The following is a 26,344-nucleotide window of genomic DNA, read 5'->3' as shown; positions in this document are numbered from 1 at the left end:
ATACGTCCCACGTTTGGTGAAATATTTTATAAAATTATGCAGCGATTGACGCTCCACGTGGCGGATCGTTCAATTTTGTCGACGTTTCAAGGTTTTGTTATTCGTCGTCAGCAATACTATAAAATTTCAGCCCATCGGGCTACGCTTCATGTAAAACTTATGTTTCTCGTTTAGTTTATGACAACTATCGACAACGTCGAAGAATCGATCGCTGCAAAACGTGAGTCTCCTAATTCAAATAATTTCCCAGAAATTTTTATCTTCAGAAATAATGTATCCACTCGACTTATTGATTCTTACCGTTGAAACTCACTGAAAGAACCACCGATTTTACTTAAGTTTGTTTGTTCAGAGCAATTCGACGAATATTTCGAAATACCAAGTACCAAGAAGGTAACGATCTTACCATCGAGTCAAATGTGCCCGCGCAAAGTAACCGTAGCGCGAAAGTTTGAACTCGCTTTGAAAGAAATGGCGGCGAACATCCGGCGAAACTCACGTATAATCGTCGTCTACGTTTCGTAGCCTGGCACACGTGCCTGTAACGCGTGTTCGCACGTATGTAGCACCGTGTATCAGCATTATCCCCGCCATAAGAGGTAAACGCCATGGCATCCGTTGGCACAATCTCGTGCAACGGGCGAGAATCTGAAACAGTTGCGATTGCGACGCGCTTACGTACGCTGTTCCTCCTGGAAAACGCGGGAAAATATCCGATCCCTGCACGAGACGAGTCTGCTCAGTGAGAATCAATCTCCAGTTAGTTCGATACCTGTTTCGAGTCAAAATTTATTGCAACCAGAGAATTTGACTTTCAAAAGCGAATCTTGGGATTACTTTTGGGATTCTACGTCGATTATTCGAGGTTTTAAATATTTTTTAATGTCCCAAGACTCACATTTTCAATTTCTTGACAAATTTAAGATCTTTACGTGGTCTTTCCTTTCTTTTAACGCCTAGCTTTCGTAAACGATGATCGAGGAAATTACACATGTTCGTGATCGCTTACATTTCGATCGGGGAAGTTCGTATAACCGTTAAAATTCGAAACGAGACAAACAAAACTCCCGTTCGTCTCTGATTTGAATAACGAGTTTGAAGTCCTTATGAAAAATTATATATTCTTCTTTCTCTTAGGACGAATGGAACGGATACGAAGACTTGACGGTGACGAGTGCGCGATAAGAGAATATTTACGACGGAACGAAGGGAATTAGAAAACGGAAAACCTAATTTATGTTACTCGATAAGAAATGTTTATCGATGCTCATTCCTTTCGTATCCACCGAGAAGTCGACGATAAGCATTTTGCCTATCCACGATAATAGTTACAGTATTGTTCTTGCGACGATATAAATGACTCACGAGTTCGGTCAATATGGTAATTATACAACGGATACAAAAAAAATCAATGACAAGAAAGAAATCTCAACGAAATTCTCTTCTTGTTAGCCGTGTTACGTACATCGCGCAATGATTCAGAAATTACGTATCGCTGTAATCTGTAAAATCTACAAAATAATTATGCAATAATACGTCGAAATCCTAATCTGACTAACGTCATACTTCCAAGTATACTTAATTTCTTTTTCATAGTCGATGTTTCGTTCCTCTCTCAATCTTACCAGCGATCACGGGAACCATTGAGAAGTTTTTATTTTAATCGCCGTTCGTTTGAACGAGTGCTTGGCCTTCGAACAAAATTTATTCCGAGAAGAACGTCGAACAATAAAATAAAATTTTGTTTAAATGACGATTAATACGCTCTGCTGTTTCTGCGATACGTGATTTGTAATTTATTTATCCTGTTTCTATATTTGTTTTTTCTCTTTTTGGTTCGTTCTCTAACTGTTACTTTCTGCATCAAAGACTATCGAATCACGGACGACTCGACGCGACTCGGTCCCAAAATAATTTAATTTGAAAGAAGAATATTAATATTTTCTCGATAATCGGTTGAAATCGTACGTTTGCTAATTGTTTCTGACGTAACAAAATAAAAAAATCGCAATAAGTGTCGTCTAAATGTGACAATCGATCGGTCGTAGGAACGATGGGATTCCAAGAACGGAAGGGCGGTGCGAATGCCGGAGGAAAGTGAGAGGAAACGAAGAAACGATGGCAGAAAAGAGAAGTTTGCTCTTCGTGGCCAACAGCCGTGAGTCATCATCGTCCGATGACATCCGATTTCATTCATCCTCGAAGCTAGAAAGCTGGGGAACCCTTTCTTGATTCGCGACCAAGAGTGACTGAGAGGAACGCTTCCGGAACAACGACGAAGAGAAAGGATACGTGATGAACGAGTACTCGATACATTGACGACAGACGTCGGCTAGCGAAGTTTAAGAGACAGAAGAGAATCGACCAGGTGGAGGACCCGAGCCTGATGGATTCGTAAAGTAAAGAAGATCAAAGCGACATGGAGGAGCCGCAGAAGCTCTTTCGTCTTCCGGGCACCATCGAGGAGGAGGAAGAAAAGGATACAGAGGTTCAAGGACATCGAATGGTCCCGGAGAACCCGATGGGAGCCGACTCACCCTTGCTCGGACAGAGAAACACTGGGACCTTGTCCAGTCTACCGAGAAACGTGACCCTCGTTAGGGTCAGCACCCAAAGCAGTAGCATCGGTGGCGTCGGACGACAAGATTCCACCAGGTGAGTTTCTTTCCACTTTATTCGCCTTCCACGATCGAATACGTAACATAAAATTGTAACATAAATCGTAGTCTCGCCCCTTCGTATAGCTTTAAGGATTCGAGGAAGAAGTAATTGATTCTCATGTCTCCTACAATAGTGAATATATTTCAATGAAACTTTTTTCTGAAGTGGAGCTCATGGGTACCTACAAAAAAGTATTAGACAACTTTTCTGTGGGGCGTCAAACAAAATTACTAAAAATGAAAAACGAATTTTTAAGAAAAATCGACAGGGGGTAGGTGCCTAAATTATCGGCGAAAAAAAAAAATTTCAAATCGTTCTACAAAAATTATTTTCAGTTACTAGGTTCAATTATAATCATTTTTGGTGAATAGATATACCCTCGAAATCCTACGCATTTTCGAGAAAAAAATTCGAGTAGATGCTGATATTTTTCAGCGAAATTAAAAAATTTTAAATCATTCTGAAAAAATTATTTATGGTTGCAGGGGTCAATTGCAATCATTTTTGGTGAATAGACATACCCCCGAAATCCTACGCCCTTTCGAGGAAAAAAATCATTACCGAAAATATAATGTCTGACTAGAAATGATTCCCCTGAAATTGCATGTGTATGTTTAAAAAATCATACCTCCCGAACAGATTGGTGGATTTTGATGTTTCAGAATGCAAGGTGCGCGTATTTTGTTGAAGAATATTTAGATATTCTAAGAATGTCCGAGAAGTTGCGCTTTAACCTCTGAAAGTGAGAAGAACCCCATAAAAATGGGCCGAAAAAATGCATTGGATGCAAGGTCTACTTGCATATCTCCTCTGTGATAGTATGAGCGACCCATTGACTCGCACGAGTCGATTCTATTAGCCTTAACTCGCAAGGGGGCCACATGGTGCGTAACACATCAATTTCAATGAATATTCGTCGATGGATAAGGAATCGGGTGTTTTTATTTTATTAATTTGACGACTTTATTCGCCAAATGGAGACGAAGAAGGTGTACCATGCACGATGAAAGGGCGTGGTTCAGCAAATAAAAGCAATAAAAGGTACAGGAGAATTGATCAAAGATCAAATTAAAAGTAATCGAAGTTAATATTATTATGTTATGAAAAACATAGAAATAGTGTTGAGTTTATTATTACTGGCTCGAGCAATCTCGATATAACCACGCGCCAATTACCAAACAAAACAGTTTGCATCGTAAGAATCACGCATCCCGTTTCAAGGCAGCGTGCCTCGGAAAGCGTAGATCATTCTCGGCTGTAAACGGTTACGTTTTGTTTGAGGGATTCATTGTCGACATCTTCTGGCGCCAGGTGCTGTTTACGACTCTAAACACACGGGCAAATATCAATGGCTGGAGATTTCGACGGCGTATCGCCGGCAGGAAAAACTCACCGTGTATAATCTTTCAATTTTACTCTCAAACACGAAAATATTGCCCTCTGGTAAATAAAAAATACGTCATAGACAATGGCTGAATTAGAATTATCGTGAGACCAAAAATACACAATCTGTCAACTCAAATTGAGTACTAATTGTCTTCTAATTAATTCGCGTAACAGAGGTTCTACACAAATCTCATAATCTTCGACGAGCTAGAGAACTTTCTCCTTTATCTAGTTTCTTTCTCCCGCAGTCCATCGCTGTAACAATTCCACTCGATCACAAGAGCTACAGCCATTTTTATAATTATTATCCATCCGCGACATTTACAGCCGTTGCTTTTAATACCAGACAGGTGCAATTTATCGGACAGCGTTCCATAAACGTTCAAGCGATGCAATATATTTCTCAGACGCCGCGAGGCCGTCCGATTAACGGAGTCCCTATCCGTTATATTTACACTGGTCTGTTTACCCTTTACCTGTAATTCATATTTAGCAAACGTACCGTCGTCATTTATCAGAGGCTCGAGACGCGTTATACATGCGGGACGCGTAACGTATTTGCAAAATTTACAAATGAATCGACCGACTTCGGACGAGGTTAGCCGCCATCTTGTATCTTGAGGAGACATTCCGGCCTCAAAAGTAAATTTCTAAGTCTTTTTCAGGAATTTTTTACAAAAAAATCGTAAGACCTTTTCACGTGATTTTTGACACACACATTCGTTACCATTTTACGCGTACAGGTTAATTTTTTCAACCGAAAACAATTGAAATTGTGCAAGTTATTTAACTCCTCGTCTTTCGTGGTTCCTATTATCGGTTAACCTTACGGTCGATAACGATCGAGAATGTTACGCGATTCTCTGGTCTAGCTTGTTCAACTCGAAAGGTCGCCGGTGGCAGATTAATCCGTGCAACTGGCGTTAATCGCGGAAACTCGGGGTGTATCAGATTTCGCGCTTCCTGGACGAAATACGACACCGCGCAGATCTTCGCGATTCTCTCGCGAATCCTTCCGCTCGAACGCAACTCTTTTAATAACGAGCCTCAAAGTCTGACACTGGCCTGAATTCTATTTACGTGACTCAAAAAAAAAAAATCACTGCTTCCTTTATCAAATTCGACGATACAATTGACTAGCCATGGTGGTCACTGATGACCGACACTCGAGCTTACGTTTTTTTAATAATTTCATTGGAGATGCTGTGGAATACCAAGCACGTGTGCCACTGAATTACCGAGTATTTTTACTTTTATAATTTGAAAAGATATTCACCAACTTTGGAAGCCATACGAACGAAATTTGAAAAACTTTCACCGTATCGTCACCAATTACGTATATAAATCCAATTATCAGCTGCATGTCTAATCTGTCGTATTTATTTGCAGGGATTAAACATGCAACAGATACACTTAAGTTATTCGTGACGTTATTGGCTATAGAAGCTCTCGTGAAAAAATATAAGTTCAGTATCCCGTGTCAAAGTTATTTAATCTCGTAACATTATCGCGTTGTCGGTAATAAAATTATTGCCTAATGCAATATTCTTCATTAACGAGGATAACCATGGTAACAGTATCGAAAACTTGTTTACATTTTTTAAAAATTCACATATTCAATGATACGTTCTCCAAATTTTTGTTTTGAAATTTTCAAAAATAACATCTTACATTATATTCGAAAATCTAACATTATTTCGTTAGTCACTGACACAATTAACACAGTGTTATTAATAGAACGAAAGAAACGAATGAATATCTCTGAGAGGACCAAATTTTCAGGCTGAATCGACAATTTTGAAGTTTTGCGCGACGGTTCAGTCGCGTAAAAATGAAAAATCTTCGTGCGCCTCAACCTCGCGACTCGTCCGATCTCGTTAGTTTAATTAAAAGCTCGTTATCGAAGCCGACGGCATTGCAGTCGCAATAAGACGCGACAGTGAGCTTTTGCACCCGACGATATTAACGCGTTTAATCCGCGGCGGGAGAGCATCTCGAAAGTGACGCCGAAATTCGGAAGTGTCACGTTATGTCCGGCCGAGGAAAAGTGAACTCCGCTTCCGGCGGGAGGACGAGGATCGTCTCGTCTCGAAACAGATCGAACGCTGCTCGACGTCGCGAGAAACGAGACAGCTGGTTGGTGTTATTCAAAGAGGTAGAATACGTCCTTTGTAAATCAGTTTAAAAAAAAATTTATAAATAATCGTTTCAAGGTTTGTTTAAAAATCATGGGAAAAATATGGAGCGCGATGGATGTAGAAATAAATTAGGAATATTTGGGTATGTTTTTCTACCTGTTGGTTGATGAAATCGAACGATTGTTTGAAATAATACCGTGAAAGGATAATTCGCGACTGGCTATACAAACACGAGATCGTCGAGTTTTCGAGCTCCCGTTCTTTAAAATTAGTACCGTTCTCAATTGACGCCTACGAACGACACACACGATATCTCTTCCACTATGGAATAGCGCCATTATAATGCGCATGGAATAAATTACTGGCGGCTAATGCGATTCAGCGTTTTACCGGTGTTGATCGAGCCCTTCCGGCTCGAATTTCTTTCCACGATGAATCCTGAACGTTTTCAAGGAAGCTCCAATTCGTTGACAATGGATCGAGTTAGCCGTTCGAAAAGGGACGGATGAGTTGGGTGTGAAAAAATAGTCGGTGCAACGAAACTGGCACTTGTCGCGGAATCGAAGGGCTGAAATCGTGGGAATTTCTGTTGCGAATCAAACAAACTTTCACTTTATAACACGTTAGAAGGTACTTTATTGTTTTCTCTTAGATCTTTTACAAAAAATTATATTAATTTTTGATAATAATTTTCGATCCACCAACTGTTATTTGCATAAAAGTTTCTAAGTATTCTTTACTCGTTCAACCACCAATACATTGGTTGTATTTATGCTGTATTTCTATAAACAATTAAAATTTTTGCTAAACTATTTGTTCTTTAAGTCACGAAAAATTCGTTATAGATGGAAACAAGTGTTCATTCGTTACTCGTTGAATAAAAGTAAAAGTTTCAATCATAGAATGGAATATTTAGTAACTTTGATCGTTTGGTCGCAAACAAGATACGAAGCAGTAAGATATTCGTCGTTTTAGCACTTCTGTAAGTGTGTTTCGTCGATTCTCTGTTTACTATTCTAATTTGATGGACGACCATCGAGGATTGGAATAAAACCTTCGATGTCGACCACATCGGTCGTTTTGCTTGAACTTTTGCTTTCGCGAGCGGAGGATCCGCTTTCATCGGCTGGCGAAATGTGCACGTTTACGTGCAATCAGCGATTTCACGCAGGTTCGCGAATTACTGTACCGATAAGGAGATGGCTTGTCGTTGATAAGAAATGCCACCGACTTTCAGTCAGTCAAACGAAGTCGGTGGTACATCGCCGGGTCTGCTGAAGCTCGTCAACGAACGCGAAAATTAAAATAACATCGATATGCCAGAGTGTACAAAAAGAAATAAAAACTGGAACGGTGTTTATTAGAATGTGTGTCTTGCTCTTCTCGCTCTACTTAGATTTTTGCAAGAAAATTAAATAACGATATCAATTCAATACCCATTTGTCGAGTCGTAAAATTCGTGGTATTAAAGTATTGAGTCTCGATCCTCCGGATAAGCAAAGTTTACACAGTCTTAGTGAAAAGTTTCGACCAGATGCTGAAACCATAAGAACTACATTTTTATATAACGTGTCTCGCGATAAGAGATGCTTCGACAATGCGCTTGTTTCGCGAAGAACATCGACGAAACAAGGACAGAACGCAACGCTGAATTCTCTTTCCGTGAGTAAGTCTTTTAATCATCGAGCAAAGAGAGCACGCCAAGTTCGCATTGGACGCGCTAATCGTTCGCAGATCGCTGTAATAAAGATAGAGGAAATGAGTTTCGCGATCGCTTATATGGCGTTGAGCGACAGCGAAGATACGTCGGACGAATCAAAAATAATATGGCGAATCGAGTCGCGAGGAAGCGCGAAGCGTTACGCGCAAAATAAATCGAAGGATTGACCGGGAGAATATCCTTCGGAAAACGAATCTCGAAACGCGAACCAAAACGGTGATATTTTTGGCACGCGGTTTCAAATAAAAAAAAATAAACTTAGGCGGGGAAGGACGATGGATCAGGATATTAGGATGCTCGACGTCTCGGTGGAGAAATTCCAAGATAAGAATCCCTGACAGAGGACACGGTTTCTCCCTCGCAGCGTTCCGCGTGACGCAACGAGCCCATTTTCTCGCAAATGAAAAGAGCAAACGTTATTGTTAGTAACTGATAAGTGGAGACCACTGGTCAGGTATTGGCTCGTACATATAAGACGTCTTCATTGCTCGGTGACCAGTAGATCCTCTACTAGCAAACTCGGCAGCTCCCGTTTTGCCATCCACGATCAGTTGTTTAGCCAGCCTCGAAGGCGCCTAACATCTTCGCGAGGATTACGAGACATCGAAGATTTCGCCTTTGATTTCACGACGAAATCACGAAAGAAGTTCGAATCTCCGAGAAACGATCGAGATCAGTGTTACCGCGAGTTTTTTCTTTTTTTTAAAGACGAATCGATCGATGATCCAAGTGCGTTGGATCCTTCTGGGTAAGTTTGCTCAGTTGCCGTCGCAGATGCGGCAAAATTAAATCGTCGGCGTTCGAAGAGGATCATCAAAGAGAAAAAAAGATCGTCGATAAAAATGTATTCTTTTTTCGACGGGGCCGCGATCGTCGCGATAAGCGTGTGAAAGATCGATTACGATAACCGAAAGACCCGGTGAAGTGTGATAATTAATGACGGTGGAATAACGACGTCTTTCTACTCAGCTACCGAGTTTCAACGTTTCGGTAATTCGCATCGAGTAGCCCACTTCTGCAACGATTATGATTACCGACGGAGAAAGATAAAGGCTCCTATCGATCTTGGATCTTATTAGAATTATCGGCATTTAATTAGAGAGGAAGTTCACCCGGGGATCTCTAAATTCGTCGAATATTTTTCGAAATAGGACTTTACTCGATGAAACGAGAAATTGAGCACTAGAAAGTGAAAACAACAGCCAAAAAGTACTTTCGAGTTGCAAATCGAAGATGAATCGAGTAAAAGACAATTAAATACTCGCGAACGAATTGAACTTTAAAGGATAGGAACAACATGGACGCTGATACTCCGAAGAGCCCGGTTTTAAAATCGCCATCGTCGGATCGGGGGGACAAGCAAACTCTATTGCCACCCGCGTCACCCACGACTCCCATAATCGTTCAACTATCGAAGAGTCCAAATGCGTCGTTCAGAAGCAGGTAAATGGTATTTCAGCAACTATTTGTCGATAGGAATTGCGCAGTAACTTCCTCGCTAATAAATGGAATTGTGGGATTAATCATTATTCATTAATGCTGGAAATTAATGTTCTTTGCGCGTCCGTCGTATGGATTGACATTCGTTTGGATCAGCTTCTGCCTCCGTTCTCTTAATTATAGCGAACATGTTGATTCGATGAACGATTAATTCTCGATCGGTCAACCTTACGCGTCCTTTCGACTTCCATATAGTTTTCTCGCTGGACGGAAACGAATTTTCGATTTTCGTGACAGCTACGAGGAAAGAGTGAAATATTTTAGTTTCACGGCCAAACGTTCGCTGATAACGTTGTCAGACATTGCGGCTAAAACAAACAGTATATTTAAAACGTTATCAATTTTTTTGTTCGGGTCATCGGCAATAAAATTTCATGTTGTCGGACACTGTGACCAAAACAACACGTATATTTATTATGTTAATAATCTGTAATACGTAAAAGTGAAACATCATGATTTATAAATGCGAACGGTCTTACGAAAGGGCACTTTTGCAAAGATAGGAAACATTAAGATAATCGTAAGAAGAGTACAACAAATATACATCGATAGCTTCAATTTATAGTATTTTGTTAATTTTTATTATTGTTATCGATAAAATGGTTGCTCATAGAAAAATCGAAACAATTGAATTCTTTTCCACCTATCTAATCAACGATACCTTGAGAAGAAGGAATTGGACGTTTGGTTCTTTCGTACATTTAATGTTTGATTTAAAGTTTAGCGTAGAGAATTCGCAAGAAAGACTTAGCAACTGACAAATTGCAAAAACTCTGAAGTTTTACAGATATAAAGAATATATTATCACGTTAAAATAATTTTAGAGGTAAAAACATCCCTTTCTTCGTCCATTACCACGCAGTTTTTCATTAATTATTAATTCATTTTAACCATGTAATTTTATGCAATATTTGTCGTACGTATTATGCAGATTCAAGCAATTGCGAAACTTCACTTCACTAGGAATTGTATTACTATTCGTCACTTCGTATTGCCACCTGTATAGTGGTTTTTGCCATATTTGTCACATAATTATAAAAAATGATGTATGCAAGCAGGTACTAGGTCTATTAATCTTGCTTGCTATTTCTCAAATAGAGAAGCCTGCATCGTAGTTTCCGTCTATTTTAATTTCCTCTTTCAAGTCATCGCATCGAATCCTTTTTCATCGCAATTTTGATGCAAGGGGAATTATTTGCAATATTATACAATTTTCTTGTATTACACAATGAAGCAACAACCGGAGGAAAATATATTTCTGTTATATCAAACTCGGTCTTTTAATGTTTCTATTTAAAAATTGAGCCAGTTTGTTTACATTCACTGATTCACGCCAACGATACTGCAATAATCGTTCCAGCAGTAAATCAGGATATTCCTATTTTCGTCCACTGTGCTCTACAGATATATTTTGTCGAAACTTCTATTACGAACTATCCTTATCAATGGCTGTCTGATAACGAAGAAGCTCGAAACCGTTGGATATCTTGACGAACTGTTTGTCGAGATCGTGCAAAATCGCGTACAATATGACTTCGTGCGTAGTTATTCGAACGAAAACAACCCGATCGGAACGCGAAAAAGTAAATCGTTTCGAGGATCGTTGCCGCGATCGATAATAAAATCACGCAGTTCGCCGGGTGTCGACGGCTCGCCGGTTGATCCACGAGTGACAATAAATAAATTGGTAGATAACAGTTGCTCGGTTATCGTTCCAAGTCAAAATGGCGACTTCCTTTTTGCCGTACAAAAGGAAGGCGAGCCCGAGGAGTCTCAGCCGGATCATCGAACCGGTCGCAGCTACGACACGCGGTGCTCCTCGCGGATCGGTGAAATTCGTCGCGCGTATCGATCGATGTTTATCGCTGGTCGATCGACACGATCTTCGAATTAGGCGTTATTCGCGTCGTTTGATCGCGTTTCTTCGTGCCGCGAGCAAAGCAACGTTGACAGCGGACGCATGTGGCAACAGTGGTGCGCCGATAAAGCTGTTGATTGAATCCTCTTAATGTCGCCGGAGCCATTTTTGCTCGTAGACATCGTGTGACGGCTATGGCCAAGAGAAACGAACGTGCCGAGCAGTACGTTTCGCGGAGCTAACGCGATCCTCCATCGATGCCACCACGGTCCACGATGAACGTGATATCGAAAGGAATTGGGTCAGTTTGAAATCGTCTCGTCGAGGGGACAGAAAATTGCCGCGATTTCGAGATGCTTCTGGTTGTCATGGAAAGGTTCAAGAACGATGTCGTACAATGCGAAGAGATCCATCGTGAGTATCTTCCTCGAAATAATTACCAAGCTGTCGGATAACTATTCCCGTCCGGCGCGGTTAATCGCTCGACAGGTATTTTTTCGCGTTTCGTTGTTTCCGGAGAACGTGACGTTCGAACGAGGATCGATAACGATCGTTCGCGTTCGAATCGAGCAAGATCTTCGTCGAGGTTTCGATCGGTACGAATCGTAAGAATTTTTACCGTAAATCGTTGCTCTGCTCGGACACGTGGAAATCTTGACAGCGGTTTCTCACGGCGCGAACGATTCGTTACGAAAAAGGAAGCAACAAGCTGACGATCGACGCTCGAAGAACAATGCGATCTTTGAAATTTGTTATTCAAATTCTCTCTGATCTCTCGTTGGAATACATTAAGACGCGTGTACAGAAGTCGCGTTAAGCCGCGAGAAGGCCTCGGTGACAATTCCTTGCGACACGCGTCGCGAGCGTTCAATGGCGTAATTTATTCTTACGAATTGTGCGAGAGAAAAAAAATATTGCATCTCCGAACGACGGAAGATGTAACGAGAATTAACACGCTGACAGATTGCTCTTTGGTGTTTCTACTCGCGTCGGACGCGTGTGAATTATAATTAGCGTCAGTTTGCATAAACTGAAAACTGGCAGTGATTGCGGTACGACTTATGGTAATGAGTTTTTGATCAAACGTAGTAACGACAATCCAATTGTAAAAGGCATACATGAAAAGATACAAATCGGTGATTTTTAACGTTGTTCCTTTGCACTTGCGAAGATCGTCTTCGAGACCGATGAAATTCTATGACAATACTCACGATGAATGGTCAAGCATTCACTATAATAAGTGGTCGGAATAAAGAAGGTTTATCGCGTCAAACGATCATTGAGGAAAGTAATCGCTCGACAAATTCTATTATGGTACAATTTGAGTTAAGTATTTCGTTTTATGGCACGAAACAACAATGGAAATTCTGAAGTGTGGGAGATATTTTCAAATAATAATAACAACATAGATAGTGAGTGTCAAATGTTTCTCTTTCCCACATGTCAACAACGGTACAGATAATAATACAAATCTGACGATTGTTATCGTCTATTTAGACGTACTCGCGCTGGTGTCACGGATCATTAACCACAGATTTCAATTAGTCCGCTATCAATCAAAAAATGAAAAGTTCTATCAGTGCATTCTGACATTTCTGACGTTCCAAAGTCCGATCCATAGCGAAACGTTGAGCCACTATTCGATAACGCTGCAGTTTTACATTCCCAAGCTTTCCAATCATTATAGTTAGTCATTTTAAGGCGAAAAATAAAACAGCCAATCGTTGATAAGTGCAGATTGTTATGCTGTTGTGGTAAAATCTGGGGGAGGAGGAGCAACTTTTAAAATAAAATGGTTCACGCGTAACGATAGTCCCGTATTTAAGAGAAAGATAATATTAATTATTTTAATCGTACATAATTGCTTTTGCAGTTGATATATCCATTTTCATTAACCATCCACTCTTGTCCCTGACTTGTAAACGTAATCGATTACCTTCGTATATTAATGCACAAGTTATTTTTTAACACTTTAAGGATCCGTGCGACGCAGCAGATCAAAGAAACATTTTTAACGACTCGACGAAATTAGATTATCGGAACCACGTCGATCGTTTGCCAACTGAAGACGTTATAAAATTTCAGGAGCCGGTACAGGGCAGGTCCAACGCGCAAGCTGCGTCGTCGAGCCGTACTGAAGAACGGGGACTGCAACGTTCTGCAATCCCGGATCTCCAGACGTTCGTTACGCTTCCTCCAGGACATCTTCACGACTCTGGTGGACACCCAATGGCGATGGACGTTACTCTGCTTCAGCCTGAGCTTCGTGCTCTCCTGGCTGGGGTTCGCGGTGATCTGGTGGCTGATCGCCTTCACCCACGGTGACTTCGAGGAACGCCACCTGCCTCCGTCACAGATCGAGAACAACTGGACGCCCTGCATCTACAACATCTTCTCCTTCACTAGCTGCTTCCTGTTCAGTATCGAGACCCAGCACACGATCGGTTACGGCAGTCGTTCGACCACCGAAGAGTGCCCCGAGGCGATATTCGTGATGTGCATCCAGAGCATAGCCGGCGTGATGATACAGGCGTTCATGGTCGGCATCGTGTTCGCGAAGATGAGCAGACCGAAGCAGAGGACGCAGACGTTGCTGTTCTCGAGGAACGCCGTGGTCTGCCAGAGGGACGGCGAGCTGTGCTTCATGTTCCGGGTGGGCGACATGAGGAAAAAGAGCCACATCATCGGGGCCGCGGTACGAGCGCAGCTGATCAGGTCCAGGACCACCAAAGAGGGCGAGATACTGTCGCAGAACCAACGGGAACTGGCCATAGGCACCGACGGCCAGGACGGGAACCTCTTCTTCATCTGGCCGACCACCATCGTTCACAAGATCAACCAGGAGTCCCCGTTCTACAACATGTCCGCCGAGGACATGCTGACGGACAGGTTCGAGGTCGTGGCCATCCTCGAGGGTACCATCGAGTCCACCGGGCAAACCACCCAGGCCAGATCCAGCTACCTGCCGCAAGAGATCCTCTGGGGCCACAGATTCGAACCAATGGTCGCCTACTCGAAGGAGAGGCAGGGTTACGAAGTGGATTACTCGCTGTTCAATAGCACCACGCAAGTCGATACGCCTTTGTGCTCGGGCAGAGAGCTCGCCGAGTTTTACAAGGTGCAGGAGGAACTTTGTCATGGGAACGGTAAGCCTCCCGAACCTATCACCGCGACTAGTGGACGACTTAGCATCGACGGGTACCTAGCTAGAGCGTTAAGTTGCCGATTCGCTGACAGAAAGAAGATAGCAAACGCTTGCAATCCGAGGCGGATCAGTTGATCGTTATCCAATCCGATCCTAAATTAGTTGGAATTATCTCTAGTTAGCAACCGCGATAATCTACGGTGGCGTGCATACGTATACTTACGAACACTTGTTTCTTATCGTATAGGAAGGATAGAAATAAATTTCCATTGTGGTAACTCTTATTGTACTTAAACTTTATTTCTATAGTGTTCGTAAGTATTGTATCTATATAAAACGAAGTTGGTATGACATAACACATTCGCGCGTTCGTAAGTATACGTCCGCCATTATACGCAACTGTTAGGGACGTTTTTAGTTAATTCTCCCCCGCTTTCGATAGTTTGCCCATCAAAACCCTGTCCCAGTAGCGTGTTTAACGCCATCGAAATTAGTATAACCGTGCATCGGATAATTCTAAACGACATCGATGTTTTGCCAGATTGACATGTCCGGGAGCAATTAATAACTTCCGTCGCGCATCCGTCAGCACCATGTCGAATAATAACACGTTAGAAAACAAACCACTAACGACACGGCAAGGTTAACCACTCGCACTAATTGTAACACACACGCGAATCGGACTAATCGATCGGACTAGTATCCCGTGCACGCCTCGTTCCTGCTTCCTTGTGCTTGAAAATGCTTTTGCTTTGCCGCCTTGATTTCGTAGCTCTGCGAACCGCTTTCGTTCATGTCTGACTATTGGTGCTGGATATACCGTAGATGGAGGCCTGCGGAAAATTCCTAGCGAGCCGAAATCTGTGCCGGTGATATCGAACGTCGTCAGCCAATCCGACGCCACGGAGTTCCTTGTCCCTCAAGGATCATCGAAACTTCACATTGACATTCCATCGATCGACGACTGCCCGGGAGTCTAAGCGAATATCGGGAGATCAGGCGAGGAAGTAAACGAGGAACGAACGAAAAAAGATACCAAAATAGATTCTCGCAGTATTCGATGTCGAGGCGAGAGAGGATAAGCCAGAAGAATCCTATTTTTTTTTTTTTGTCCAAGAGATACCAAAGAATCACAGATCTGCGTCGAACGTGACAAATTTTCTATGAACTTTCCGAGGCTGACGAGTTCCGAGAGCACGACGAAGGAATTAAAGAAGCTCGACTTCGATCTGCCTGTTTCGTGCTTGTGTCTGTCCTTCGTGTTGTCCCGACGTGCTCTTGCCGAAGATCGTTTCACGACACGATAACGATGCAATAGGGAAGTAGCTGGTAAAGGGTTATCGACTTACAAATACAAGACATCGTACTGTTGGGTGATTTAGATAGCCAGTACAAGCTCAAGATCCAAATTCAAGCATGCATTCCCCACTATATTCCCCCCCAGGACGATTAACATTCAAAGAACTAATTCGATATTCATTGTTGTTTAAAAGATACTTCCGAGCCCTTCCTAAAATCGTTATAGAGATCGGTAACATCCACTGGTCGAACAACCAGCGCTAAAGCGTATTTTCCAAAAAAGAAAACCTCTCCCTCCCCCTAAGCAATAGACTACTTTCCAGGTGTGATAGTCGACGAGGATTTCGTAGGGGAGTCCTGCACAGACACTCAGTGCCACTGTGGTCATCGTCCAGCGATCGCGTCGAGTCACTATCAAACGCATCCTCTGGTGTACGTGGACAGCGTCAGAAGCGAGAATAGCGTCGACGAAACGGCAGGCTTTCGGAATGCTTTAAGACCTCCAGCCCCGTCTCGAGAGCACGGCCAGTACAAAATCCTAGATTTAGATAGCGACGACATTCAAGTGTTGAGCGAGGTGGAGCTGCAACAGCTACCGGAAGCAGTGAACAAGGAGATCCTGAAGAACAGCCAGGAGATCGTCTACGAGGGACTGGAAACGACCGAAGGGAATCCGCTTTTGAGACCAGTCGGTGGTCGTCGGAGCGTGATCAGACATCCGTTATTGGACGAGGAAAGAAAATCGTGGAACAGCTCCAAGAGGAGCCATTATCATAGAAACATTCTGAGAAGCTTGGAGGAGGACAGAAGGTCCCTGGACGGGTCCAGGAAGAGTTTGAGCGGATCGAGGAGGTATCTTCTGGTGCCTCTGGACAGCAGAAACTCGGAACCGGGTAACAGGGAGAATTTAATTGCCATCAGACGACACACAGGGAGCAGGGAATGCTTGAACGTCGCGAGGAAGAACCTGAAAGGATCGAAAGAGACTCCCGAGACCAGAGGGAAAGTGAACTCGAACGAAGACAGATTGACGATCGAGACGGAGAAGTTCTCGAAACAGACGTCTCCTCGTCTGCAGGGGACCGCTATATCCGAAGATAACAGGACGTCGTTGTCGGACCCTAATCTGTCACCGAACGAATACGTTTCTTCTGTAAAGTGTCGCCAATCGCCTGGTCCGGTGTCGCCGATCTCGCCGACGTCGGATCTCTCCCCGGAGTCGGGATTCTACGAGGGAGGACAGTGGAACTCCAGCCCAGAGTACATCAGGAAGGATCTCCGGCTTCCCAATGTGTCTGTGATCACGAAAAATAGAAGAAGCTACGAGAACGCGCAGCTACAGGACGTTAACGAGGCCTTGTCCAGGCCCAATAGTGAAAACAGTTCGCTAGACAGTGAAGAATCGACGAAGAATCTAGCGAACGACAATATTCCTCAGAAATACGGGGAGAAGAACGTCGTTACTAAACAGGCAATCTCTTATACAAGTGTCTGATACGAATAGATAATTCTATGTGCCTTTCTCACGAACGTATCGCTTCCAAGTGCCAGTGCAAACGTGTTACACGGTCGAGACTAGCGTTCACATCCGAAACACGGTATTCTTAATCGATCGTTGCTCGATCCTCGACTACTTACATCGGAGAAGTTAGAACGAAACAGTGGAATCACTGATTCTAGTCAAATTTTATTCGATGAATCTTAAACGGAAGGAAGAATCGTCAGAAAATTGTTGGGTAAAGTCAGTGATTCTACCGGATACGGCATCTTCTTGTTTGGAAGAACGCCTGGAGGTGTAGTTTTGAGCGCGATGGTTCCAATGGTAGAGTTAAGGCGTCGAATCGCGAGCGGATGTGTTATCTGTTACAACAAAACTGAGAACTAAAAACATCAGCGTTTGATATCTCGAAAATTGTACGAATCAGGAGGCTTACATTTTGCTATTTAGTGCTTTGACATTGTCAACGGATGTCATGAGCTAAAAGAGAAATATAAGATTGTGAAATCTTTAAGGGACCGAAGGGAAGCAGAACCCAGTGTTCCTCCATCGCGTGAACATTTTCCAAGTTTATCGAGCTGTTCTTTCCGTATGAAATTTGTTAACAACGATAAGCTCCGTCGATACTCGCGCGCATCTACCATCTCTTCGTTTCATTAGCTAAGAGTAAATTTAAATAGGTAAATTATTAAACGAAACGAAAGTTCCCTGAAACTTGTATGTATTTTATTCACGGTGAACCGAACATTTGGAAAAAATACTCTGCGACCGCTTCCAAAACGACTGTGTCGAGAAACCATAATCATGGAGGTAAGTAAACAGGAGCATCGACGAACGTAACAGACATTTATGCGCGATCAAGACGCATTGTTTCAGAATGCACTGCAGGTGTATGGAAATTTATATTATTCTCCGACTCGCCACGATTGTATTAAATTGTAAATCGCTGTGAAACCGCAGGTCGGTTCGCGCGAAGCTACCACGCCGTAATTTAGAGAAATTGTACATGCGATTTTCTTCCTTCTTTGATATATAATTTCGAAGACGAAGCACGCAGCGCTTTTCTTTTTCCATCGTATTAACCCTCCAATTGTTTTACGAAATAAAATTTCACGAATAAAATTTCGATATTCACAGTTGGTCCACTCATTAGATTTAAACGCGAAAATCGTCATTGGGCGTAAACGAGAGTACATTTAGTATGCGACGAAACTTGAATGTGACTGATTGCGAGGTCGCTGTCATCTCGATCCTTTCCGTGCTTTAATAAATAAATTTATTACGCTTTTTTCAAAACCATGTCGGCGACGAAGGAGAGAAACACGCCTCGAAACCTGTGGATTGTATCTTTAGGACGCAAGTAGTCATCTAACAATAGTGCCTTATTTTTTTTTTTTCTTTCTATTCGTGCGAGAAAGGAAGGAACGCGTGCGTTCACGGTCAAAAATAAATTAACATTGATATTTATTGCTTCCAGAATATTGTAATTACTAGCTGGACATTTGTATATAACGTAATAATTAAAAATACCGTTGATAGAACGTCGATCGATACAAACGACAGCTATAATAATTCCCGCTTTTAAGCGACAACATCCGTTGGTTTTTATTTCGAATTAAGATCGAGTCACGCTTGTATCATTCGACGAAAAAAAGTGGAGAGATAGCTACAGCAAATAAATCTCGGTTGCCAAAACTTTATATGTAAAATAGCAATCTTTATACTTGTCGTTACATATATTAATAACAGTATCATCTGTGAATTGGCAAAGACGATCTTGTTCACACTATTTTTAATTGATGTTTCAATCATTTTTGATGAAAGTAGACAATATGTAAACATTTCAATTTAAAAGAAGCTATCGTTACGCAGTGGAATAATTTAAGGGGGTTATTCTACTTTGAAACCGTAAAGTAGAATAGCCTCTTCGTGTATTAAAATGGCGATGTAACTATTCCCTGTACAGGTAAGTGCTAATTTCTTTTGTCGAATCTTTAATTTGAAACCTTTCAGTGGAATACCCGTTAAAATAAAATTTCTATTTTGTCAGTGAGAATTTACAATCCAGATTCAAGAATGAAGCGTAGGAAGATTATAATAAAAAATTGCTACACCTTCAAGAAAGATTGTTAGCGCTCAAACTGTACGAAACTGTTTTTTCATTCCAATAAAATTTACAACAGCGAGAAAACTACAAAAATAAAGAATAATCTTGTTAAATCGTTTATAAACAAGCCGATAGTTTCGAAAAACTGTTATCAAAGAATAGAAACAACCCTTTAATTTTCACCCTGTAGAAACTCGAAGGCTCCACGACGCGCGCTTTACGATCTCTTCGATGATTCGTTCTCGACTATCTTCGCAGCGTATTTAAATATTCATGGAAATCCGGCGTATAAACAAACGAAAACGGCGCGATAACCTTTTTTCGTAAAGTCCACGGTAAGAATTCCGATTCCGGGAGCAGCCGTGTGTTTTTCTTAGACCGAAACGCGCCTCGATGCTCCACTTTGAACATTATGCCAGCCAATTATTGCGAAACGCTGACTTGGCAAACGATACTAACAGCATAAACGGGCCGGTACGAGGACGACATTAGCAGTGCGAAAGTATCGACATTATGCCAAGCACGAAGGGTAAGTGATAGGAAAAGAAACACGTAACCAAACCAGTCTTTTTAAAGCACTCGTTATCGAGCGTCGTCGGCTCAATTCTCGAGAACAAAAGGACGATTGGACCTATCTCGAGCGTGACGATCGGGTTTAAAGTTCGGTTTAATTATAATTTTACAATCGACATGAAATATAATTTCGATGATTCGTCGATGACGCTCGATATTAATTAAATGCTACTGTTGGGACTTCTTTTTGCCTCGAAACGCGCGCAGATCCATTCGGCGAGGATGCGTCGCTCCTTTACCCGGACAATCGCAATGGAAGATGTCATGGATTCGCTGGGACGCATTTCGAAACTCCAATAATTAAAGGTGTTATCAGCCAGCTGAGACGATGGCCAACGGATCTGTTTTACGCGTTTCTGGCAGCGTGCTTGGTAATCGGAAGCCTGGTCTTGTTGATCTTCTTCACGATGGTTATTTGCCTTCCCGCCGCCATTGGTAACAGGTGTCGGTATGAACGATAATATCTCACGATAATATTTGCAGCGAGCAACTTCTTTTCCACTTCGACTGACAGCCGATTGAATTATAGAATTTTTTTTTTGTCAAGGTCTTCTGCAAATTCGGTCGAAAAGATAAGCTTTTTTTTCGTATATTTTTTGGACGTTCTGCTCATTTTTTTTATTCATATTTCGAGAGTATACGCAAATTTATGGCGATAACAATTGTAGAAGTTATTTATAATAATGTTTGTCCAGTTTGTATGATAAAACAGGTTGACACTTTTTTTTTTGGTGATCAAGAGTTAAATAAAAATCCTATCGAATCTTTTCGTAACTTCACCATTTACGAGACATTTGCTTGAATATTTATCAATGTGATAACAATAAAAAAAAGTTCACTCGAGCGTGTGCCCTACTTAACTGTGTTACCAAGCGTCAGCCATTGTTGTGTCCCAATAATGTATATCTGCTTACCTTTACGAGAAATACTCAAAGTGGCCACCTTCACCTTCACCTCATTGCAAGATTACAATCGTCGTGGAATAAGGTTTCTCAATATTTCAAAAATTCCAGTTTATCAGATTTGCCGGCAACCTTGTTGCGCACATTGGCGAAGTATTTCAACGCTGGCAATGAGTGTTGTATAAATAATATACGTGCGACCCCGGATTTAAAAAGCCAGTGAATTTAATTGAATGGAAATCATTTGTTCTAGAATTACATACGTGGCTATTTAAGTGAAAAGTGACGATGCGCCATCGTGCATAAACCGTGTCGTATGTCCAGTGAAACTTTGTTCAATTACACAAGTAATTAACATAAAATTTATTTATCTCCCGTTGAAGGAAACGAGGAGTTATCGATAATTGTATTCGAGCAGTTTAGTGGAATTAATTATACTTGCAACAGCAAAAAGCAACAGCGTCGTAAACAAAGGCATATCGACAGATACGAGTTACATGTTTTTATGGACGGATAAAAACACTGGAAAATATGAAATAAGAATGAATATGGAACGATTAAGCAAATATAATATACAAGTTTGTTTCGTCAATTCTTATATAACGTATAAGTTTTTAAATATATTTAATTTCCCAAAAAAGTATTCAAACCGTGCGGAAATTTTATTACGAAACTTCTGAAATTAAAAGTTTACCTAAATTCTGGCTTTTATTATATTTGTAAATTACAAATATTTCTTCTCGTATCTTTTGCCTCTTAAGATTCCATTGTGTTTGCTTAATCAAGATAAAAATTAAAATAACCTTTACGCGACTAGTATAAATGTACGATACTAATTTCTAATACTAATTTCAGATTGGAGGAAATTTCGATCATCGACATGAAATCATCGCCAAACGTTTATTTCTTCAAATTGGAGAACCACAATTGGTCCACCAGGGAGTTTTGTTACATCGAGACAGCCGCGCGAAGGCATCCGGATTTGGATGTAAAAATTTAATTGAACACATAAAACTCATCCAGTTTCTACGCTGACGAATAATAAAAATAAATTACTTAGGTCTATTTGATAAACTTACTGAAAGAGCAGCCTTTTAAGGAAAACTCGACCGAATCGATAGCAAATAAAACAAGACAGGAGCCCAAACTAAATGGTTCTATCGCGAGCAGCCATCTTTCAAAATTGACTCCGGAAGAGCAATTTGAGGAACAGCTCGTGTTTGGAAAATCGAATATAAAAAGGATCAACGTGCCGATCGACAAGTTCTTTAGACGGTAAGAATTTTTAAGAAAAAATTAAGAAAAATAAGACAAAACTAAAAAATTTCTAATCATTCTGAAAAAATTATTTTCGATCGCAAGGGTCAATTACAATCATTTTTGGTCAATGGACATACCCTCGAAATCCTAACCATTTTCGAGAAAAAAATTCAGTAGGTGCCTAAATTTTTTGGCGAAAAAAAAAATTTCAAATCTTTCTGAAAAAATTATTTTCGGCTTTGGGGGTTAATTACAATCATTTTTGTTGGATAGACATACCCCCGAATTCCTACGTATTTTCGAGAAAAAAATTCAGGAAGGTGGACAAATTTTTCGGCGAAAAAAAAAATTTCAAATCGTTCGAAAAAAATTATGTTTAGTTGCGGGGGTCAATTACAATCATTTTTGGTGAATACAAATACCCCCGAAATCCTACGCGCTTTCGAGAAAAAAATTCCTAACCGAAAATATAATGTCTGACCATAAATGATCGATTGGAGGATTTTAATGTTTCAAAATGCAAACAACGCGTGTTTTAGCGAAGAATATTTAGAGATTCTATGAACGTTCAAAAAATTGTTCGTTATAGGTAATACATGTTATTTTTATTTAGTACGAAATTGTCACATATCGCCAAACATTTGAACGACGAGGTTTTAGAAATGGCGGCGAAAGCACAGCTGCTTTGGACCGTACCAGGAATAGCTCTAAAACCGGAAATGTATTGCGCTTTGGACACCATGAAACGATTTCTTTGCAAGTGAGTGTAATTTTGATCTGGCTTTATTTGATAAAATCTGTAAAATTATGCGTCTACAGCAGAAACAAAGACGAATGTATATTAGACGCGCTTGCTACGATCGAACTGGAAACCGACATTCAGCTAACGGGAGTTCCGTGCCAGGCGTTCATGGGATTCCTCGTGCAGGAAATATCGAGGAACGACTTTAACGGGAGATACACGTTAATGGAAGCAGTGAGAACGTATTGTCCAAGGTGAAATATCAAACGAATTCAATCGATTCAATTGTAAGTGAAAGTCCCGTCCTGTTTCAGATTGTACTATTGCCCGGAAATCAGAATTCTCGACACGAAAACGAAATGCTCGGCCGAGTCTTTGGACTGTCCTATCGTTTACTCGAACGTCATAGCGGAGGACAATCTAAATCCTGGAAGCTTCGTAACATGACGAACGGCGTATCAATGTTTTATTACAGATTGTATAAATGTAGATTTTATAATACAATACAAATATTGTGTACAATGTTTTGAAGCGGTCTGTCCCGTCTGGGCTTTCGAATCTCTAGAAATTTCGTTCGTACATGTTTTTATTTAAACGTTCTCAGCTCGTAGAGACGGAGTACGCCCAACCATATCCAGATTTCTCCAACTAAATACGAAAATTTCAAACATGTGATCCATTGGGTACCGAAATTATTTCTTTGCATATGTTTTAATTTTTTTTAATTTTAATAAACCTTTTTTATGAATGTCGATAGAGTGTTAAGCGGCAAGAAATATTTTCCAACTCTGTTCCATACGAATTTTAAATAATGGAACGTACGTATTAACAACGCTGATCCTGCCGCGTAAGATAGAGCAGTTGGTAACGAACAATTGGAAACGAACAGCCAAACGACTACGATGGCGGCACTGACATCATACACCAGGTCGGTTGAGTAAAGAATTAACGATGGGAGACTCCAACGAGGCCTTTTCTACAATAATTAATAAATTAATGAAAAGAAACCGTACTTCTTCTTGTACAATTAAATTAATTCTTTCATATTATACTAGAATAAACGCCATGTTGGTCATTCGTATTTTTTTTATATTTTCATAAATATAGTGATTCTAAAAACTGAATAAAATTGTAGCTCCTTTCTGGACGAAGATTTTTCTTTCGTACAAAAATTGAGGAACCTTCTTTCAGAATTAATAAATAAAATATTAGCTCCTTTAAGAAATCGCAAGAATTCGCTGCTTTCGATCTCTTTTAGAAACGAATAACTCCGTAAACTCAAAAGTATCTCACCGATACGAGGGAATAGGCTAGCATACCAGTTGTCAGGAAGGAAATCAAAGAATAGGGTACAGAGTAACCTAAGCTCAAAGTGACAACAGCCTTCTGCTTGTAGCCTTTGACTATCTGACCGCTTTCCAGGATACTGTATTCGGTCTGACCGTAACGAACGCTATAATAGCTCAATACTAGCACGCAAGTTAACAATAACAGCGCTTGGCAAACTCGCAGCACTTCATTTTCGGCAGTAATCTTATTAGCAAGTCTTTCGTTTTTCGTCGTCGCGTCGAACGGGGTCTCCTCAATTTTTTTCATCGAAAATTCATAGTCGATCGCCTGGAAAAAGAGTAACGAACAAGAAAATTATTTTTATTAGCTGTACGAATAGATCCATTAATTTTTTCGACTCACTGTCCGGTTTCCCTCGCGTGTCGTTTGAATTTTCTCAACAGACGTGTTCATTGTGAGTTATTTTTTTATGAGAACCGAAAACGGACAGGACTTAAGCTCTCTGAAGTGAAACGTGATCATAAACGTTTCGCCGTTATTCAAATTGTTTGCGGATGACGGACCACGCGAACGTGGATTTGTAAATTGCACTGTATAACCTGGCAAAAGAGATTTCGGCGGACGGAAAAATGATCAAGTGTTCTACATGAATCGCGTGGAAATTTAGAAAATGGCACGTCGTTGCAAACGCTCCCTTCTATCCAGTATGGCGGTGATCATCGGTAGCAGTAAATATTCGGTGAGCGTTTGTAACTCGCGTGTTTTTGCGCGTCGATTTTCGCCATTAAATACCCGAGTTTTGTTTAAAAAACAATCAAGAAAACATTTTTTTTTCCACTGTTGAAAATGAATATAGACGAGCCGGAAAAATTGAATTACCTGGCGAACTTCGAGAAACCCTTGTAAAAATAATTACGAGCACTCGTCCTTCGACGTCGTTCGCCTAAATCGAAACACCGCGCGTACTCGTAAAACGATAACAACGAAAAATACGACTGTTCGGCCGATTAACCTTAACGTGAATTTTGATTAATTTGTTATCGATCATTTAATGCAAGATCAATGAACAATGAGATTTCGAAGCAAACGGAAAACTAGCGAACATAACGGAGTTTTAGTTAGTTTTCTTCAGCATCGAGTAAAATAAATTTTTAATTAAGCAGAATTTCAAAGCGTATAATGATCATTTTTATAGCGGATCGGACGGCTGGCGTGCACCCTTTGCGATCACTATGTCATGGGAAACTCGATCTACGTCATCATGCTGGGCCTCATTGGAACCGTTAGTCAATCGTAATACTCATTAATTCTTTCTGCATAATAGAATATCGGACGAATTCATGAATCTGCAATATGTACAGTGAGTCGGAAAATTATTGGCACAGACGTATATCTAAAAAAGAAAGCGTCGATCGAATGATTTGCAAGAGTACTCGCACTCTTAGCTAACAAAATAATACGAATGGCTAACAATATTTATTGTGAACAAAGAAAAAAAAGAAGTTAAATACCTTTGTGTAAATAAAAATATAGGTTTCCATTTAAAAAAAAAAACAAAGTTATTCAAAGATTTATGAAGCTTTAAAATAAAGCTCCTCGTATCGAAATAATCATTGTGCTGACTTATGTTTAATCAGTAGGTGATCACGGCGTTCGACATCGTTCGAATAATGAATTATAAGATGCCAACCAGACCAACGACGCAATGCAGAAACAAGGAAACGGGTACGAACTTGCATTACATTATGGCGATCGAGTTAATTAAGCAACTTTCAACTTCTAAACAACGATTACAATCTCTAGCCTTTAATTACCAATTTAAAACTTTCAACTTCCAATTCAGCGCTTTCTGTTTAACAAGTTGAAATCAAAAATTATACCAACTTTTCTACCAATATCGGTATCTAGTTTTTTTTTTAAAGCAATTACTAGTACTTTTCGTTAGTTCCCTCGGACGTGGAAAGAGATCTGAAATTAATGACTTCTATCCTGGGAATAGAACATTACACTTTAATCATGCTAGGAGCGATCACGGTAAGCAACTCGAGCGAAGTTTCTTTCTAAATTTAACGTTTTCGAATGATATCTTTCTAGGAATATCCGATGTTGCACACACCCTGGCTATTAATGCAGCTGTGCGTCATTATCGTAGAAGTGATTGTATTCTGCGTGAGGATGTTTCTGGACGGGCTTCACATGAAACGCGACGAAATATTGCTTTCTGTTCTGACCGTGCATAACTGGCTTCAAGTGTTCTGTTTGTTT

At 40.7% G+C, this 26,344-nt stretch overlaps 3 protein-coding genes across 9 annotated transcripts in view; 2 read left to right on the top strand and 1 right to left on the bottom strand.

Annotated features, from left to right (window-relative positions):
• Positions 1 to 26,344, bottom strand: part of LOC122396474 — a 126,948-nt gene that overhangs the window by 98,102 nt on the left and 2,502 nt on the right. The gene's annotated exons all lie outside the window — the stretch shown is intronic.
• On the top strand, positions 2,169 to 19,396 carry LOC122396475. Of its 3 annotated transcripts, none has more exons than XM_043394925.1 (3): positions 2,169 to 2,655; positions 13,349 to 14,409; positions 16,031 to 19,396. In XM_043394925.1, exons 1-3 carry the CDS (start codon positions 2,420 to 2,422, stop codon positions 17,200 to 17,202), a joined length of 2,469 nt encoding a protein of 822 aa, XP_043250860.1. In that variant the 5' UTR covers positions 2,169 to 2,419; the 3' UTR covers positions 17,203 to 19,396. The 3 variants fall into 3 exon arrangements, with proteins under 3 accessions (XP_043250860.1, XP_043250861.1, XP_043250862.1); XM_043394926.1 differs by lacking the exon at positions 2,169 to 2,655 and adding an exon at positions 7,038 to 9,348; XM_043394927.1 differs by lacking the exon at positions 2,169 to 2,655 and adding an exon at positions 11,181 to 11,677.
• Positions 19,536 to 26,316, top strand: LOC122396480. 5 transcript variants are annotated; one of them, XM_043394945.1, is made up of 9 exons: positions 19,536 to 19,841; positions 20,093 to 20,332; positions 21,627 to 21,775; positions 21,848 to 22,062; positions 22,661 to 22,807; positions 22,867 to 23,043; positions 23,104 to 23,472; positions 23,547 to 23,717; positions 25,720 to 26,316. In XM_043394945.1, the coding sequence occupies exons 1-7, from the start codon at positions 19,826 to 19,828 to the stop codon at positions 23,234 to 23,236; spliced, it is 1,077 nt and encodes a 358-aa protein (XP_043250880.1). In that variant the 5' UTR covers positions 19,536 to 19,825; the 3' UTR covers positions 23,237 to 23,472; positions 23,547 to 23,717; positions 25,720 to 26,316. The 5 variants fall into 5 exon arrangements, with proteins under 5 accessions (XP_043250880.1, XP_043250879.1, XP_043250877.1 ...); XM_043394944.1 differs by having other exon boundaries at positions 20,093 to 20,333; positions 21,643 to 21,775; positions 22,870 to 23,043; XM_043394942.1 differs by having other exon boundaries at positions 20,093 to 20,333; positions 21,643 to 21,775.

This window comes from Colletes gigas, unplaced genomic scaffold (assembly GCF_013123115.1).
Source record: "Colletes gigas isolate AHSC1104 unplaced genomic scaffold, ASM1312311v1 Colletes_gigas_Sc00007, whole genome shotgun sequence".
Classification (NCBI taxonomy): Eukaryota; Metazoa; Arthropoda; class Insecta; order Hymenoptera; family Colletidae; genus Colletes; species Colletes gigas.
The sequence above is the reverse complement of the archived record's forward strand: the minus strand, read 5'-3'. Positions and strand labels throughout refer to the sequence as shown.